The following is a 19,932-nucleotide window of genomic DNA, read 5'->3' as shown; positions in this document are numbered from 1 at the left end:
ACAAAATAGTACTGAATATTAAAAGTAGATTTCCAGTACTACAAATTTTTAGTACAGAAAAAGTACCTATGCAAAATTAGCTGTGTACATCAAACAAAAACTCTTATTCAACAACCGCATAAGAATTCCCTCCATCATCAGAATTTCAGTTATGCGAAACGCCAAAAAAAAATCAACAAGGACAATCCTAATGAAGCATAGACTTGTAAACCTATAAAAAAATCATTGAATAATCATGAGTGTATAATAACATAAATAAAAGGAGAAATTAATGAATAACTTTCCAAAATTATAATTTGAATTAGATTAGGTTTTTTTCTAAACTTGTGTTGTGCAAACATTATATTGTAACTGAATCTTTATTATTGCTTATTAATATTGCATAATGAGAAATGCAGTATTGTTATACATCATTGTGAAAAACTATAAAACTATTATTTGATAAAATGTGATTGTATGTCATTTTAATTGTGTTGCAGTATAATTTTTATAGGCGATATCAAATGGAGACATTTTTAAAATAAAATAAAAATTTTGTTACTAGACATTAATGAAATATTTAGTTACTAGACACAATAAAAATGTCGTTACATATCTCCTTATATAATTATGTAAGATTTATCAGATAAATACAGTTTTTATTGTAAATTTACCCCAAGTTGCATTTTTAACCTAAACATAGGCTTCCGTTTTTAAGTTTTAAAATTTACTCCTTAACAAATAAAATAACCACAGAACTTAATAGAGCGATTATATTTTTAAACCACTGATATGTCTCAACAAATGCATACTGGCATCAGAAGCTTCTAACGTTGAAACTGTAATCCCGATGCTAATGTTATTATCACAGGGTCTATCTTGGTGTTTTTAGCACAAGGACGTCACCAAAGCTTTTGACAGTTAACTCAGAAATCGCTTTTCATGCAATGAATTATCCATAGATCTGTGATCATTTGGGCTAATACTACCGCTGTTGCAATAAGTAGCCTACTGATCTGACAATGTTATCTATGAAACCGAAAGGCGTAGTCAACAAAAGAATGTATTTTCAACCATCAATACATTTGATTTATAAAAAAAATGGGATTCACAAGTGTTAAAACTTTGCTCATTTAACTATGTAACGTTCAAACTCCTTCAGGATACTCAAAGTTCACCTTACATTACTTTGACTTTTCCTTTGTGGTTTCTTTTCGTAATAAAAGTTCTCAATTACTTGTACATCCGCTTTTACAGTTTTGTGTTTGAGCGTTCGTGATGAAAATCATTTAGATGATTGGGACATGCGAAAGTTAGCAAGTGTTATTTTAATCAGTCATTTTATTTAATGAATTCAAACCACATATGATATCGAAATCTGGGTTTTTCTACCGTTTAGGCAATTTTTAAGTTGAATAAAATAATCAGCTGACGAATTTGAAATTTTATTATGAGAAAAGCTTCTCGAAAATCGAAATTTCAAAAAATAATCATCCATGAATAAACACTACAGTGTTTTGTTTTAAGAAATCAAAAGGTTGGAACGCCATTTTAACGTAAACTATATAAATAAGAAGATGTGGAATGATTAATAATGAGACAAACCTCAACCAGAGACTAATCTATATAGGTCACCGTACGGTCTTCTTGAATTAGCAAAATTGACAGAATGAAGAATGTAAAAACAATAAAGAAGAAAACTAAAGGCAATATTTATTTACACAGAGTGAAATTTTAAATATTGCCTCTTTGAGGCGAATAACGTTGCTAATGTTGATATCATCGGTTTCCTCAGTACAAAACTGAACTGGAAGGAATTCCTATTTTTGTCATGCATGTAATGGTTCCGGTCTTACTGGTTAAAAAATCAAATAGATGAAGAACACCACAAATTATACTGACCAGTCTGTACATTGAGATAATGTATTGATGCATTCCTCGCCAGCTTCATTTTTCGTTAACACTTTTGATACTTATAGTGATAGTGAAAAAAATGTATTGTAACTATGGCGGATGATGAAGATGTGAATAAAGGGTAATCTAACTTTGTAAGATTTTTTTACATTGGGCGATGGTAATATGTTTGCCCATGACTATGCTATGGTTTGAATCTAGTTTTTAAAAAGCTCAATACATACATTTTGGATAGTTTTCTAATTTGCAATCATACCAAATTTTCTTATTTTATAATTTATTTATTTCCTAACATTTCAATTCTTACACGCTTAGGTATTCATTAAATATCAAAATTGATATTTATATGACTTTCAAACCATCTCATATATAATCATCATAAATGACCTAATAATTAAGGGGTTACATTTTATCATGTTAATAAACACTTGCTTTGTCGGAGACTGTAATATTCTGTGTCAACTAGAGTATACAGACATATATAGTTGCTTGTTGACTTTTTTGTTTTTTCAGGTATGCTAGTGATTCAGTTAATATTAACATAAGATCTACAATTATAAAACAATAATGTTTAGATAGAAAGGTCGACAAGTCGATTGAATTTTTATTTTTGTATGAATGTTTATGTAAAAAAAAAAGAAGATGTGGTATGATTGGCAATGAGATAAATCTCAACAAGAGACCAGTAAAAAATATAGGAGATTGATATATTTGAAAATGTAGACAACTCTCTGACAAGCAAAAGAAATTGTAAACCTATAAGGGCATACACTATAACTGTTTCATTTCCAATGTTTCTTATATTTAGATAATATTCATCTACTTGGTACAATTTTCACATGGAAAATATTACTCCTGGTTTCCAAAACAAATACTTCCATTTGTAAAACTAACAAAATGAACGTAAAAGGGGTTTATTGAAATTGTCAGAGCATACCGTATCTAAATATGCACTTCTAAACAAGGAAGACCCCCTTGATCTATGTGTATTGTGATAATCAAGAAATAATGGTTATTGTATTGGCACATGCATTCATTTGAAATACAATTAGTTTGATTTTCAAAAAGATTGCATTCATGATAGTATCGACACAATGTGTTGAAATGTAATTGAATATTACGAAATCCCGTGTTATATAGTCAGCTGGTAAATCGACGTAAAACTATTCATATTTAAGAACTATTCAATTCGCCGTCTGGTTGATCAAAAGAAGAAAAAGATTGTTGTAATACTTCAGATAGGAAATACAATTGTCAGTAACAAATGTGTAAACATTTAATGTTGACCCAAGACCCAATACAAAGCTTCAAAGTATTTGTTAAGTACAGAAAGATTACGTTTAGGTGTCATACCACCAATTACTCCCTCAAATTTAGAACGTATGTGAAAGTAGGCCTACTCGGACAAAAAATAGTGCATTTGATGTCATTGTTCACCTAAACTAACCTACAAATTTGCAGAAATGAAAGTTTTGTTGAAAGAGAAATATATTAAGAAACTTTTTGAGCCAAAATTTACCTGTCTATGAGTTTGCATTAAAAATTGAGGATTAATGCGCTCCATAGTATACTAATTTAAGATTTCCAGAAAACCAGGGGTTATTTTTAATGGTACCTCCTTTCGGAAGCTCTCTGATTTCTTATATGAATTTGAATGTATGTTGAAAATTAGCATGCAGAAAGGTGACACCTGTACGATTCAGGATATACCTAATTTCTATGAAGTTAAACTTAAGGTAAAATATTTAGAAAGCTCTGAAAAATGCAAAATTTGGTTGAACAGATAGGGGCTTTTAATTGGTGGTATGACACCCTTACTCGATATCTGCATAGATATAGCATTATAGTACATTCATAGAATTGAAAATGGAAATGGGGAATGTAGAATACATATACAAATTTATGTAGATTAGAAGAAAAAAACAAAAAAAAACGCATATCACATCACCATTTGATACCTCCATCGTTTTATACAGCTGTGTGATCAATTGAAACATCGAAAAAAGATGGTCATATTCATTTATAGACTACTAACAACTAAATAAATATCACCCTATTGTACGCTGGTACTACTTTATCTAAAAAAGTGGACATTTACATGCACATTGAACACATTAAATTAATTAAAAACTATGACGTAATTATATGAACCCGGAACAGGGCATATAGATAAATCATCTATAATCCAATCAATCGGTACTAAGCTCGGCCTTGTATGTTATGGTTACATTCGTTTACTTGTGTTTGCTACAGAATATATTAAACCGATTAACAAACAAACAACCACAGCAATACAGATTTTCTTATAACATCTATAATACATATAGCACTGATTGATGAACACCTTTTTACTGTTTCCCATTCATCTACAACAAACCTTTTTATAATAAAGTTTTAACTAAGAAATATGACTTGGTGCCGATTACGTGATCAATTCGTTTTCAAATAAATGGGTAAAAGGTTTAGTGCAATCATTAATTATCTTCCCATCCTGGTACTTTTGTTGTGTGTTAATTTTTTTTAACAAGTAAATATGTTTGGTTTCTTTAAAGGCGTTGTTTAATATATCCTTCCGTATAAGTCTTACGTCTTTTGAGACTATTATATAGCAACCGAATTAATTCTATTTACTCTAGTTTCAACAATAGTTATAAAAACATATTTATAACATACATGCACAGCAAACTTTTGTAATATCGATAGGTTTAAATATAATGATACTATTTGAGTATTTGTGCATTGTATAAACAGACAACCCCGATTATATGATACCGTGTTGGGTAATAATATCTTACAATTGAATAAAAAGAAATATTTAAAGAGTACACATGAATGAACATACTGTGTCACTAATTGTTTAAAAAATTACAAGTTAAAAATGGTGGAAAAAAATAATGGACACCTATTAGTTATCAGTTGAGCATTTTATTCACTATTTACAAATTGTCCGAAGATTAACAACTTTTAACACTTGTTGACATATCCATTGTTAGAATGTGTGAAACGGAGTTTATTTTTGAAGATTAATAGCAAGTTAACACAGACGTATTCTATTCTTAGTTTTCTGTCATAAGATTAAAGTCATGCGAGAAATTGTCTTTCGTTGCAGATGAGTAAAAAAACATGGAACGTGTATATGTTTGAAGATAAAAAGTGATATCTACGAGGATGATGAGGAAAATATTCTATTATATAAAATAAGTCGTACAACATGGTTTGAAAACCATGACATAGAAAATATTCAGGAATTTGTTTTCATCAAATAGTGATTTTCAGACATAAAATTGTGTTTGCACTGTAATAAGATAAGAAGCAACACAACGTTTTACATAAGACGATATACGTGTAAAAAAACTTTCACGATTGGAATCTGTATGGAAGATGATGATAATGCAATCCAGTTGTCATTAAACTACTCCAATAGTTACGACATAACAACAATCCAATTCAATTTGTCAACCAACTCAGATGATCATTCCAGCACCGATGTCCAAACTATAAAAGAGGCAGCAAAATGGTTATGGATAATTGTTTCTCCGATTTTACTTGTGTTCGGTTTGATTGGAAATATAGGAATATTGTTAGTCCTCTGGAGAATAAAAGTTTGCAAGAATTTGACCTATATATTTCTATTCATTTTAGCCACGGTAAACACAGTTGTTCTCATCGTTGGTCTAACAAGGTATTGGATATTGGCAACTTTCGACCTTGACATTCGGGATATAAGCACGCCCGGATGTGTGTCACAATTGTTTCTGATTTATTTTTCTATGCATATGTCCTCGTGGACTCTTGTGTGCATAACAACAATACGATTTCTCCAAATTAAATTCTCTCTCCGTTGCCGAGCAAAATCTTTTTCAAGAACGTTAGCTGCAGTGTACATTGTAACTCTTGTGATTTGTGTAGCACTAGATTTACACTTTTTCTTTACAAATGGTCTTATTCTAGAAGATAACGAATATGTATGCAGCAATACGTCTGACCAATATTATGAATTTGAGGAAAAAGTATATGTTTTGATTGACTTAGCCATGCTGTCGGTCATACCATTCCTCATAATGTTCATTATGAACTTATTTATTGGGAAAAGAGTTCTAAAATCCATTGCTTTTCGTAGGATATCCATTTCCAACAAACAAAGCAGACGTCGCGTGAACCGTCAAAGCAAAAGAATAACGCAAACGTTATTTTTCAGTAGCCTATATTTTATAATAACAACATTACCAGTCTCTGTTTTATTCGTTGTAGACTCATATTTACCTGCTAATAAATCAGTACAAATGCAGGCAAATCTAGAACTCGTGAAAGCAGTTTTATATTTATTCCAGTTTTCATTTTATGCTATAGGCTTTTACATATATATTGAGATTAGGGCAAGCATCAGAGGGATTTTGCCATGCTGCAATGACAAACACAGGTATGTTTCTTCAAAATGTGTTATTTAAAAATTGCACGAAATAGATGTACTTATTTTGAAAACTTAATGTTAACACCTTTTCGTCAACCCTACAAAATGAATAAATGGAACTCGGTATAAACATGTGGTTGTAGCTATATAGATCAATAAGATGGCGTTTCGCGTCCCAAATACAAAAAAAGGATCATAGGTTAATAAGTCGTTAAACACAGACAATTGACGATCTACAATGAACCCCAACATTCTTTGAGTATAAAGAACTTTGACATTGTATAAAGAATGAAGCTGTATAATATTTAGACTCGTGACTAACACACGACAATGAAAGAAGAAGAAGAAGAAAATTACAGATGTTTTATAACATGAACCAAAAGCATGCACCAGAATATCTATGTAATCTTGTACCTCCTTGTGTACAAAGTACAACCAACTACCCGTTGCGAAATGGTCAAGATATTATTGTTCCATTTTGTAGACTTTCCCTTACTACTGAATCGTTTATTCCCTCTACTATACGTGAATGGAATAAACTTGATCCAAAAATTCGCAATGTCGACTCTATTTCTAAATTTAAGAAAGAATTAAAAAACGATAGTCTAGTATGTAAAATTGAAACGTTTTATTTGTACGGCCCAAGGAAATTAAATATTATCTTAACGCAATTGCGATGTTCCGCTTCATCCTTAAACAATGACCTATTTAGAGCTAACATTATAAATGATCCCTCTTGTCATTGTGGGTCCGATATTGAGGATGTCTACCATTACTTTTTCGTTTGCCCAAAATACACATTATGTAGGAAAAACTTATTCGATAACCTTAACTGGCTATCTGAAAACTTTGTTTTAGATACAAAACTATTAATTTGCGGACACTTGGAACTTTCGAACGAACAAAATATTCAAATTTTCAAACATGTTCAGAATTACATAAAAAGGTCAAACAGATTTCTTATGCCTTGATAGAGCGTTATTATTGCTGACACAGGACGTCATCGTTGCCATCAATCCACAAGTCATCGTCACAGAAGTATACGATTTTTCAAACTTTCTTTTTCCTTTTTTACTTTGTCTCCTCTTTGTTCACCTATGAAAGCTAGTATTATATTGTATAAACTGTTTGTTTTATATGCATGTCCATTATATTATATTATACTATTATTGTAACTTTATATTGTATTATGGAGAAGACTTCATAAGTATGATTTACTTGTGTCTAATCCATTTTGCTTTAATTCAGCAAATAAAATATGTTTAAACTAAACACGACAATGAACCTGTGTTAAACTAGCTTTAACACAGAAAAGGAGAACATATATCGAAGCAACAGAAACTTACCATCATATTGAAAAAGGAAAGTTAACGATAGGAATAAAAGATAACTATTCTAATTAAATTTTAACACAAAGCTTTAAATATAAAGGTATAATAAAAAATAGCGATACATTTAGGTATAGTGAGAGTAGGCTCCAATCAATCCCATAAGTATATTCAGAAAAATCCGAAACATTTTTCAGTAACCTGTTGTTACTTCATGAAGGATGAAGGATACCATTCACGGAACAAATCTAATGTCAGATAATAACACGATACCAAAGACTATAAAACAAAAACACCTTACGATCTAGTAGATATGAATGAAAAGATATGTAGTGTATTTTTCAATACGAAACCAACCCATGACAATCATAATCGAAAAGACACATAGAACAAAAAGAAGAGAAAATCATATAGCCTTAGACAGGTGGCGTAACAATGTGTTTTCTATATAAATCTAAATATGTGTTTACACAATCATACACACCAACACAGGAAGATTTATCGTGTAAACAAATGTTAATATTTTTCTTTTAAATTCTCAATAACATAAGTTATAAAAGTTGGTTCGAAGTAAAGGCAACGGAACCAGAAATGTTCACGATCTAGAAAAATAAGTACCCGATAGCAGGGTTTTTTCAATATTTCTCTCAATAGCGTTTTCAATTATGATAAATCCCTTTTTAACTAGATCACAGTCCATGAATGCATGCACTAAATAATTGATTGCGACATGTTGGATGTCAGGCTGGTATGGTGCATTACCTTTTATTATATATTGAACAAATGCACATTCACAAATGCACTCAGTGTCTAATGTAATTTGTCTAGAAGTGTTTTAATTTTGATTCAATAAATGCATATTTCAGATCAAATAGTCAGACCTCTATTTCACGAAGAACAACTTCTTTTTCAACAACGAGTCAATATTTCTGTAATGATGAATCAACAGATGTCAGAATTAATAGGTAAGCTTGACATTAATTCAAATTTAAATACTAGTCTACCTAATGGACATATTTCTGAGCTTTCCGCTACGTACCAAACACTTCCAGACATCTAAATCAACAATCCGAATTTTCTACAACGACCCAGTCCATAATTTAGTTAGAGCATTCGCTTTATAGAACTTTTGAATTCATTTCACACAACAAGTCAATGGACCTCATAATCCTCGGAGAAAATAGCATGCAAACAATTGGAATATCATTTCAAGTTTGACTCTTGTATTTGCCGACCTACTCAGGAATAAGTGAAACAGAATCATTAGACGAAACGTGAAATGCAAAATATGAGTGTGGTCAGTCAGATTTGAAAAATAAGTTCCGTTGATTATACCTTATTGTTGATGACATACAAAAAAGAAAGATTAAAGACGTGTAGCATTAAACACTTTTTCTATCTACTTTTGTCAAATTCCGTGGGTTTCTTTTCTGAATTTATTTGTATATATATATTGTTTGCAAGTATTTTGTTCTGTTTCTAGACAGGAAATATAAGATGATTGATTGAATTCACACAAAATATAACTTGTTGTGTGGTTTCAATATATGTCATGGTCATTGCTAAACCAGTCATACAGTATTGTTTGATTTCCTGAATCCCTGGCTCCAAATCGTTGAATTTAAACAACTTGAAAAGAATCAGGAATACCAATTATGGGCTAAATTCCCCCTCCTTTGAACATTGTTGAAAACTAGGAGGTGACCTTTGGATACTAATTTTGTGCTAACTGTTGATAATTTTATGTCTAATTAGGCAGTGTGGAAACTTCTATGTACATAAGTTTGGCCACATATCAATAGTTGAAATGGTTTCTGTATCATTTAAGCAGTGATGCAACTTCTGAATATTCATTTTTGGTTTTTTGTCGATGATGCATTTCTTTGTCATAATCGTTTTTATCTGGTATTTCTTTTAACGTAATTCTTTTTAGACATCTGTTTGAAACTACACACGAGTATTTTCCCTGGATATATAGTTTGTTCTAGATTAGAACGTGGATTAACAAAGTATGAAAAATACTAAGTATCAGAAACAGTTTACTGTATTCCTAACATTATAATGGTTTTAATAACTATTCAATTTTCATTTTTTTTTAAATTGAATTTTGAGTTTTATTTGAATTACAATCAAATCATGTATATAAGCAATTCGAAACAGAAAACAAAACTTTCAAAAATACAGCCAAACAAAAGGTTACACAATATCGGACAATTAGACCTCATACAACATAGCTAGTACTAAAACATTTATTTCTCAATTTCAAATGAATTTCTTCAAAGTAAATCGTAAAGTCTTGATAATGTAAGATTGATTTTTTTTATAAACAAATGCATCGGCTATTCTTAAATTGGAAAGCCTAATTTCCTCAAATCATTTTTTGACTATTCATTTACTTAATATCATGTATAGATTTTGTAATTCAATCAACTATTTATTAAAGGTCATTTTCCAATATCTTTACGCAATACATTGTATAACATTATATATTCAGACCCAGAGTCTTACTTTTTGTTGTCTGATAAATATTTTAAAAAACCACCCATTTTCTGAAGTAGAAATAAGATTAGCTCTCTAGATACAGATAACCTTAATGGTTTTACTTTTGTTCCTTGCTCGCTAGAATTTTTATAGAAACAGCAGGTTGTTCAAAAAAATATCGGTAAAGAACCCATATTGATGTTCATATTTAAGGATTTTTACCATAATGTTAGATAAAAATTGTATTCTTATTGAAATAGGTGAAATATTGAAATCTATTATTGCAAGGAGCCGTCGTTATTCAAAGATTTCAAACAAGAAGTAGTACTTGCATTTTCGACTTCGCTTCTCTTTTTCAACAACATGTAAATGACAAGTTTATGAACATGAAGTTACTATACTTATTCACAGTTACATATGTTTTAAGGAAGTTCGCTAATCTGTTTTGAAATAATTTACTGTTTAAATGACTATTATAAATTGATAGTATATAGATAAAGGAACTAAACAATTGATAAATGATTGGTAAGTGTGCTTTTTCTCGATATATAAGTCATTAAAAATGGGGCGGAAATACTTCTCTCTAGAGTTTTCATACATTTAACATTTGCACCTTTTCCTAATAAATATATATATATATATATATTAAAAATTAAATACACAAAAAGAGTTTTAAAAGCAGCATTGTCTAGCGCTTTCATCCATTTTGGGACTTTACAAGACTATGAACATCGTTATGGGGAACACATTAGTATTATGACGTAACCTCATTGTTCGTAACATATGAGTATATGACGCAACTTTATTTTTCATGTAACTGATAAGCATTAACCTTGGTGTCAAACACTTTTATGAACTTTCTTTCTAGTTCTTCACGGTATTCTTCTGTTGGTTCCGTACATTTTCCGTAATTTTCTCCTGCACAAATGTCTAAATGTTCGCTCAACGAGATTTGTCTGTACTCGGGTTGCCGTATTTGCTGTTTATAAACTATTGAATGTTGTTTGTGCTGTTTTTAGACCCTTCTACAACGAAATTTGTTTTACATGCACACGTATAAAAATTGCGGTTTTTATCCAACGCAATCATAGGTTTGAACGTAGTTTTCAATTTAGACTCGTTTATATTTTTTCGTTTGGGCTTGTATCATATTTTTCCTCCGGTTTATATGATCCGTTCATCCTATATTGACTCTTAAAATTCAAGAGTCTATCTAAAAATGAGGGTACTTTTTCTAAAAATGAGGGTATTTTTTATATTGCCTTCCAAATACCATTTCGATCCCTAACATCACTGAAGAGACATTTATTGTCGAAATCCGGATCTGGTGTACTAAAAAAATATTGACACCGTATGTTTGTGGCATAACATCGTGGCCACAAGTTAATTTTTTTTTCAATTTTATTTGACAATCGCCAATGGCAGTCAGCAGGGTTAAAAAAAACATCAGTTGTTCGACCTGTTAGTCAAATGCGTTTCGTTTAAATATACTTTTTCACTTTTTTGGTCTTTTGGAAAATGTTGTTTGTGCTGTTTTTAGACCCTTCTACAACGAAATTTGTTTTACATGCACACGTATAAACATTATCCAACGCAATCATAGGTTTGAACGTAGTTTTCAATTTAGACTCGTTTATATTTTTTCGTTTGGGCTTGTATCATATTTTCCCTCCGGTTTATATGATCCGTTCATCCTATATTGACTCTTAAAATTACTTTTTCTAAAAATGAGGGTATTTTTTATATTGCCTTCCAAATACCGTTTCGATCCCTAACATCACTGAAGAGACATTTATTGTCAAAATCCGGATCTGTTCAGTAGTAAATTTATATTAAGATTCATTTTGTTACATCTTGTGATCAATTTTATTTGGCAATCGCCAATGGCAGTCAGCAGGGTTAAAGAACATCAGTTGTTCGACCTGTTAGTCAACCTGTTATGTAATAAAATTATTAAAGAAAAAGAAAAAGTTAGCAGAAATTGTTTTTAATGGCACTACATTTAAAACCAGAGGATTCCGAATATCTTGCACAAATTCCAAAAACAAGGGGAGCGAAGATCCTTTATGTTGACACGATGTCAAAACATTTGTGTTTGTTTTTTAGATTTACGGTTATAAAACATAATACCAATTTAGTTAACGTATTTTGAATAAACGGTTTACATAGACGTTACAAACGAACATTTAGATAGTATGCAGTACATTTATTCACGACCATATCAAAGTTAAACATGCATAAAGCGTGTGTCACCTTACATTTATTTTTACAAATGATTAAAAGTGGCTATTTTTGTAAACATGTATAAATGTTGAAATATTTACTTTTAATAAATAACAAATTACCTTGTTATCGCTTTTTAAAGCAGGATAAATACAGCGTTTGCATGTCACACCATTCGTACCGTGTTCCACATTTGTAACCGGAGCTGTTCTCAAACAGCTGAAAAGCATGAATTTTACTCTCATGATGTACGTTTGCACATCCTGGTCTGCATGATTCGGTGGGATTACTATTGAATGGAATTGACTATGTTATAACAGTTGACTATAGTTGCATGTCCCTTTGGTATCTTTCGCCTCTATTACTACAATACTTAATTGTATCTTATTCTCTATCTTAAAACATAACCACAAAAAAATGAAACTTAATTCGAATATTTACCTTATAATATCATTGTACTTTTGTCCGAATTATTTTGTGATTTCATTTAGCAAATCATGGCCGGTTTTCATTTTAAAACTTTGCGTTTAGTACATCTAAATTCTCCATTTGATTTAATTACAAATACAACAGGTTTTTTCAATACTTTTATTTAAATGAAAAGGACACAGGAAATTATTCCAAGGGCGTATACGAATAATAAATACATCATAGATACCAGGACTAAATTTTGTATATACGCCAGACGCGCGTTTCGTCTTCAAAAGACTCATCAGTGACGCTCGAATCCAAAAAAGTTAAAAAGGCCAAATAAAGTACGAAGTTGAAGAGCATTTGGGACCAAAATTCCTAAAAGTTTTGCCAAATCCAGCTAAGGTATTCTATGCCTGAGGTAGAAAAGCCTTAGTATTTCAAAATTCTAAATTTTGTAAACAGTTAATTTATAAATATAACCATATCAATGATAATTCATGTCCGCATAAACTCATCATAAATATCAGGAATAAAAATGTTGACGCCAGACGCGGATTTCGTCTGAAAATAATACCCAACATTATTATAAGGTATTCGTTTCATTGGGTAAAATAAAACAAAAAATCAGTGTTTTGTTGTCAATTTCCCCTTGGTTTATATCATCACTACCAATGAATATTGTTTAACAAATAGTGCGTAATTTTTTTTGGAATGTAATAAAAGAGAAACAACTCTTTTACATTATGATCATTGCATTACAGTATAATTAACATTTTTATCTATGAGCACGATTTCAATAAATTACATGATTATGTTAGAGATAAAATACAAGTATTTTAAAATCCAAAATTCAAATGATAATTGTTTAATACACTTTTCAATATTCAACCAAGACATTATGATCATTTTTATCGCTACTCTGTATGATTAATTATTTTGTGCAAATATCATTTTTATGTTACATGTATTGTCGGCAATATATCATCCATTCCTATAAAAGCTAAGTTTATCATTTGGAAAGCGTTCTTACCTTGTTAATACAATTCTTATATTAACTGTGGTAGTTGTGAAATTGAAATCGATCAGCAGCTTATGTAAACGTGAGACTAGAGATATCAAAGGAACAGCTAAACTCATAAACTGAAAACACAATGGGAAAAAAGAAAAAGACAAACAGACAAACAAAAGTCCACAGAACAATGCAATTAGAATTGTTTCTCATATTGAAAATCAAACAAAGATAACCACCACAAAACTAGTAATTTTGAACGGATGCCTCTTCCCCGCCTACAGACACCCAAAACGCGTCAAATGCATGTCCCCTGAAAATATTGGAACAATTGGGACCAAATTTGCCTACAGTATCAATGTGATGGAATGGAATATAAATTATAAATTATCTTATCATATCCAGTAACACAAACATGAACTATATGTTCCTTTTTGGGGGTAAAATATTACTAATCGAAACACCAATGGTACCTACATCTAGCTAATATAATATAAAGGCTTAAGTTTGCATTTGCAGTGAACTGCTTTGAAAATGTAACATGAAAGGTCGGCGGACGGACAACAGGACTCCTGTATTATCCTTACGGGTCCTTATTCGTACTTCTTCTAACATTAGCGAGTCGAATATAAGTTGAAAATGAATTCTAAACATTCATGTATATAAGGATTAAATAAAGCATGACATGCATCTGACGCATTTTAAAAGAGGGGGCATTTAATACACAATCAGTCGAGAAAAGCATACATTGTAATTGACTTCATTGAATTTTCTTGATTTGGCGTTTCATGTTTACACTTTTTTATTTACCATTGTATTTCCTATCCGACGTAATTTAAAAATTCTAATCGATCGACAAATTCTGCGAATTCAATAATGTTTAAACAAATATTGTAACGTCGATACGACAACTTACTATTATATTACAAATGATTCCAAAATATTTAATCGCCATTGTGTCAAAAATACCTTGAATGCAATCTTATTGAAAATCCAGTTAAATGAATGCATGTGCCAATACAATTAATATAATTCAAATATATCCCAATACACGTAAATCAAGGAAGTATCGTTCGTTTAAATATCCGTTTTTGATACATAAACGTTTTTTACCTTTTCAATTCTTCAAATAATTGAAAACCAGGAGTAATGTTCGCTATTCGAAAATTGTACCAAACAAACGAATATTATCTGTGGAATCAGATTGAAATCAAAAGGAAATATTGATAGTTAAAGACGAGAAAAACATGTACTCCCATTATAGAGTGTTATAAATTTTGCTTCGACGTTACACATACGTTATCATATTAATTACATTCTAATACATATTGATGCAACAAAGTAACTGAAATATCAACCATTGACGAAATGACGACCCTACAACTATACATTTGTATCCACCGTTGGAATAATGTTGTCTGCAGCTCTCTTTTTTTCAAATGCTCTTATATTATAAAATGTAAACGTTATTTCTTTATTTATAAGTAATCGTAGAGTTTATTATAATTATAGTGATTCTCCCCATTAATTTAAACAATAAATATGCATGCGTATTTAAAACATACACACACAGCAAACTATTGTATATATGTAGATTTAAATATCATTGTACAAATTTGAGTATTTATGTATTGTATAAACAGACAACCAAGATTGTATGATACCGTGTTGGGTAATAATATCTTTCAATTGAATAAAAAGAAATATTTAAAGAGTACACATGAATGGACAAACTATGTTACTAATCGTTAAGAATTACATGTTAAAAATGGTAGAAGAAAATAATGGACAGCCTTTAGTTATCAGTTGAGCGTTTCATTCAAAAGTGACTAAATTGTCCGTAGATTAACAACTTTTGACACTTGTTGACATATTCATTGTTGAAATGTGTGAAAAGGAGTAAATTTTGGACGATTGATAGGAAGTTAACACAGACATTTCCTTATCGCAGTTTTCTGTAAATAACTAGTAAGGCATATGAAGAATCATATTTCTTTGTTGGTGAGTTTTAAAGATACAAAACGGATTGTATACATGTATGGATTTAAACGTTAATATCTTAGAGGATAATTTTTATTCAACAAGGAAAATATTATAGGAAAATGAAAAAATAAACGTACAAAATGGCGGTAAAAAATAAGATATAAAAATTTGGAAATAGTTGTTCATCAAATCATGCTTTCAGACATCAAATGTTGCACAATAATAAGAAAAGGAGCAACAAAACAATAACAATAGCTGTAAAAAAGATAGCTATTTCATGACTGAAATCTAAATGGCATTTGATGCACAGGCAAATCGCTATTCATCCAAGCACTCAAATAGCTACGAAGTAACAACTAATCAATTCAACTTGACAACTAATTCAAGTGATACTTCAAGTGCCGAAGCAGAAGCTATAGAAGAGGTAGCAAAATGGTTGTGGATAATTGTTTCCCCGATTCTACTCGTGTTCGGTTTGATTGGAAATATAGGAATATTGTTAGTACTGTGGAAAATGAAAGTTTGCAAGAATTTGACTTATATATTCCTATTCATTTTAGCCACAATAAATACAGTTGTTCTCATTGTTGGTCTGACAAGATATTGGATATTGGCAACTTTTGACTTTGACATTCGGAATATAAGCACGCCTGGATGTTTGTCACAATTATTCTTGATTTATTTTTCTATGCATATGTCTTCTTGGACTCTTGTATGCATAACAACAATACGATTCCTTAAAACAAAATTTCCTTTCCGCTACCGAGCCAAATATTTTACAAGGGCCTTGAAAATTCTGTACATTCTAACTTTTGCGATATGTTTGGCACTTGATTTACATCTGTTTTTTACAAATGGTCTTGTTATGATAGACAACGGATATGAATGCAACAATACGTCTCTGGAATATTTTACATTTGAGGAAAAAGTTTTTGTTTTGATTGATCTAGCTATGCTATCTGTCATTCCATTCATCATAATGTTTGTTATGAACTTATTCATTGGAAAAAGAGTTATAAAATCCATGGCTTTTCGTAGATTATCTATTTTCAACAACCAAAGCAGACGTCGTTTGAACCGTAAGAGTAAAAGAATAACGCAAATGTTATTTTTTACTAGCCTGTATTTTTTAATAACAACATTACCAGTCTCGGTTTTATTCGTAGTAGACTCATATCTACCTGACTGGAAGTCTGCAAAAATGCAGGCAAAATTAGATCTTGCAAAAGCAGTTCTATATTTATTCCAGTTTTCGTTTTATGCTATTAACTTTTACATATATATTGAGATCAGTAATGACTTCAGAAAGAATTTACCATGCTGCAATGACAAATATATGTAAGTTTCGTACAAAGATTATACTACATACTTGTTAATTCAAAACAATGAAATTATTTGAGACCTTATTTTACTCCTCTTCACTTCTTATTTATGGAAGGTGAATAAATAAATCACATAGTTCACTTAGTGGTTATATGATAATTAGACAACTCACGCCCTACATATAAATATACATAAAAAATACATAAAGGTCAAGACAAGTACTTTAACAATCGGCGGACTTTATCAAGCACTTGATAGCATTGAGTATATACAAAGCATGAACACGTTAAACATTGACAATACACAATCTGATATGGCGACCAACATTCATTTTAGTACAAATATCATCGGAAAAAAGATAGCTGCTGATAAATCTCCCTACTTGTATCTGGCTATCAAGCATCCAGTTGGGTTAAAAAAAATAGACGTTTCTGTTATAGTACTTCTCAATCCTTTTTTTTAATAATTTTTTAAGTGCAATAGACAGACGTGAAGGACACTTTCTAGATGCATTCCCTTTTTAAATAGTCGTCGCCTTAAAAGGATACATGTGAAATGAATTATTTAATCATATTTAAAATAAAATTATACTCCCAAAATAAAATTATACTCCCAAAATAAATTTCCACATTTGTTAAAAAATTTCACTCATATATAGTATCTTTATCCCTGTCGTAAAAGTGACAAAATGAACACTTTTTATTGAAATCTGAATATCTAACCTTCACATTAACATGAATAAAGAAGGAAAACATTTTCTTATGAAGTCTTTATGAAACTCATATCATAGTTTTAAATAAAATAATTGTCTTGGTAAGTAGAGACAAGGATCACATTGGGTATAGTCATGGTAAGCTGAAATAAATATATTCCATTGGATTATTATGAAATATCAAAATTATTCAAAACGAACTTGCTTGTTACTAAATGTAGACTAAAACTAGATATAGGATAAACGTCAATAAGACAGAAACTCACCGACAATAATAACAAGTAAAACAAAAAAGTCTTTAACACGTGTCATATTAATATAAGTTAAAATACTATCATACATTCATTTACAAAAATTATTAATCATGTTTTTTCGTCATTAGTCGGGTAGTTGTCCCTTTTACACATTCCCCATATTCATTCTCAATTGTATTCATCATTGTATAAACAAACAACTTTTTAGGGTTATTTTTAATACTCATTCAATGTTTTTCTATTGACTTTATTTTGAACTCAGGATGCAATAGCATAAAACGTTAAAATAAAAAGCATAGTAAAGAAAGTCCGTAATCCTAAAAAATATATATGACCGACAGTTTGTTGACATTTTAATGTCTTTCTGATTGTTTCTGATCGTTTACTATACATCTAATTTTCCGTTGATACTCGAATGCATGACATTCTAAATAAGAATTTAATAAAGAACTGTTTGTAGGGCTAGGGGAGGAAAGGGGCAGTTCTTATAATCAAAGGTGATGAGGCTTGCTGTTAGAATGAGTAACCTTTTCAAGCTTGAAAATATGACAATCGATAGGTAAAACTATCAACAATATGAAATAAGGTCAATAAAGTTGCCTTGACCTGTAATTTCTGTCAAAGCCGAATTTTTCGCCGTAAATAAACATTACATAAGAAATATGTGCCTAAATATTAGATCTTTTTGTCTGTTATAGTTTCTTGTGTCTTCCTGGCTGTGTTTTCGACCATAAATCGCCAACCAACCCGATGTTTAATGGTAGGATAAGCATAAGATGTAATTCCTGAATGCTATAATATTTTATTTGGATAAAACAGTTGTCACTGCATGTTTTGTTTTTTTGAGTGATTTCAATTTTAATTTACATTTATATTTCAGTTCAGAAAGTCGGAATTCTATGTCACGAGGAGTCTCGTCTTTTTCAACAGCTAGTCGATATTTAAGTTCCGATGAATCAAGAATTGACATGAACAGTGTTGCAAATGATGGAACTGAAACGGACATTAATTCCAATTCGAATATTGTTGTGCCTAATTATCAGTTTTCAGAACTTTCTGTTAATGGTGGAACTGAAACGGACATTAATTCCAATTCAAATACGTTTGTTCCTACTTATCAGTTTTCAGAACTTTCTGCTACATGCCAATCACTGCCGAATATCCAAAATCGACAATTATCTTTATCTGCAACGTGCCAATCTATTACTGAATCGCCGAATGGGAGTTCTCTGGAACCACAAAATTCCATTCATTCTATAAATCATTCGGATATAGAGAATACTAGGAGTGGAGATAAAACACGAACAAATCGAATATCATTTGACTTTTCTAGTACTAGTATTTGCCATACTATTCGGGAACTGGAACCACTAGATGAAACTTGGCTTTGAAGATGATTCCGTCATTGTATACTTTAATGTCGTTGAAATGAAAATAAAGGATTATTGTGCATAATTAAGACTGTTTCCGTATACAAACTATTGTTATAAAATTTTTTCTGTTACTAGTCAGGCAATAAAAAAGATTGACTGTTTCCTTTAATATGCAACATCGTTTTTCTATTCCTTTCTATGTCAAGGATCTTGCCTCTACGTTCATTTAGTTACTATTGATGTCCAGTATCGCTTGATCCATTCAGTTGCATTAAAAGAATCAGGAATATCAATAGTTATCAAAGTGACCGGGGTTATATTTGTTTACGGCAGGCGCCCGTTTCGTCTACATAGGACTCATCAGTGACGTTCAGATCAAAATAGTTAGAAAGCCAAACAAGTATAAAGTTGAAGAGCATTGAGGACACAAAATTCCCAAAAGGTGTGCCAAATACGTCTAAGGTAATCTGTGCCTGGGATAAGAATCCTTAGTATATCGAATAATTCATACTTTTGCAACAGTTAATC

General features: G+C 30.7%; 1 protein-coding gene across 2 annotated transcripts; it reads left to right on the top strand.

Moving 5' to 3' along the window:
• The first annotated feature begins 3,524 nt into the window (after positions 1–3,524).
• LOC139484918 (C-C chemokine receptor type 1-like) lies at positions 3,525–19,573 on the top strand. Of its 2 annotated transcripts, XM_071268969.1 has the most exons (4): positions 3,525–3,629; positions 5,003–6,313; positions 8,499–8,597; positions 18,912–19,573. In XM_071268969.1, exons 2-4 carry the CDS (start codon positions 5,268–5,270, stop codon positions 19,420–19,422), a joined length of 1,656 nt encoding a protein of 551 aa, XP_071125070.1. In that variant the 5' UTR covers positions 3,525–3,629; positions 5,003–5,267; the 3' UTR covers positions 19,423–19,573. The 2 variants fall into 2 exon arrangements, with proteins under 2 accessions (XP_071125070.1, XP_071125069.1); XM_071268968.1 differs by lacking the exon at positions 3,525–3,629 and having other exon boundaries at positions 4,572–6,313.
• The last annotated feature ends 359 nt before the right edge of the window (positions 19,574–19,932 follow it).

The sequence above is a fragment of the Mytilus edulis genome, chromosome 8 (genome assembly GCF_963676685.1).
Source record: "Mytilus edulis chromosome 8, xbMytEdul2.2, whole genome shotgun sequence".
NCBI lineage: Eukaryota > Metazoa > Mollusca > Bivalvia > Mytilida > Mytilidae > Mytilus > Mytilus edulis.
The sequence above is the reverse complement of the archived record's forward strand: the minus strand, read 5'-3'. Positions and strand labels throughout refer to the sequence as shown.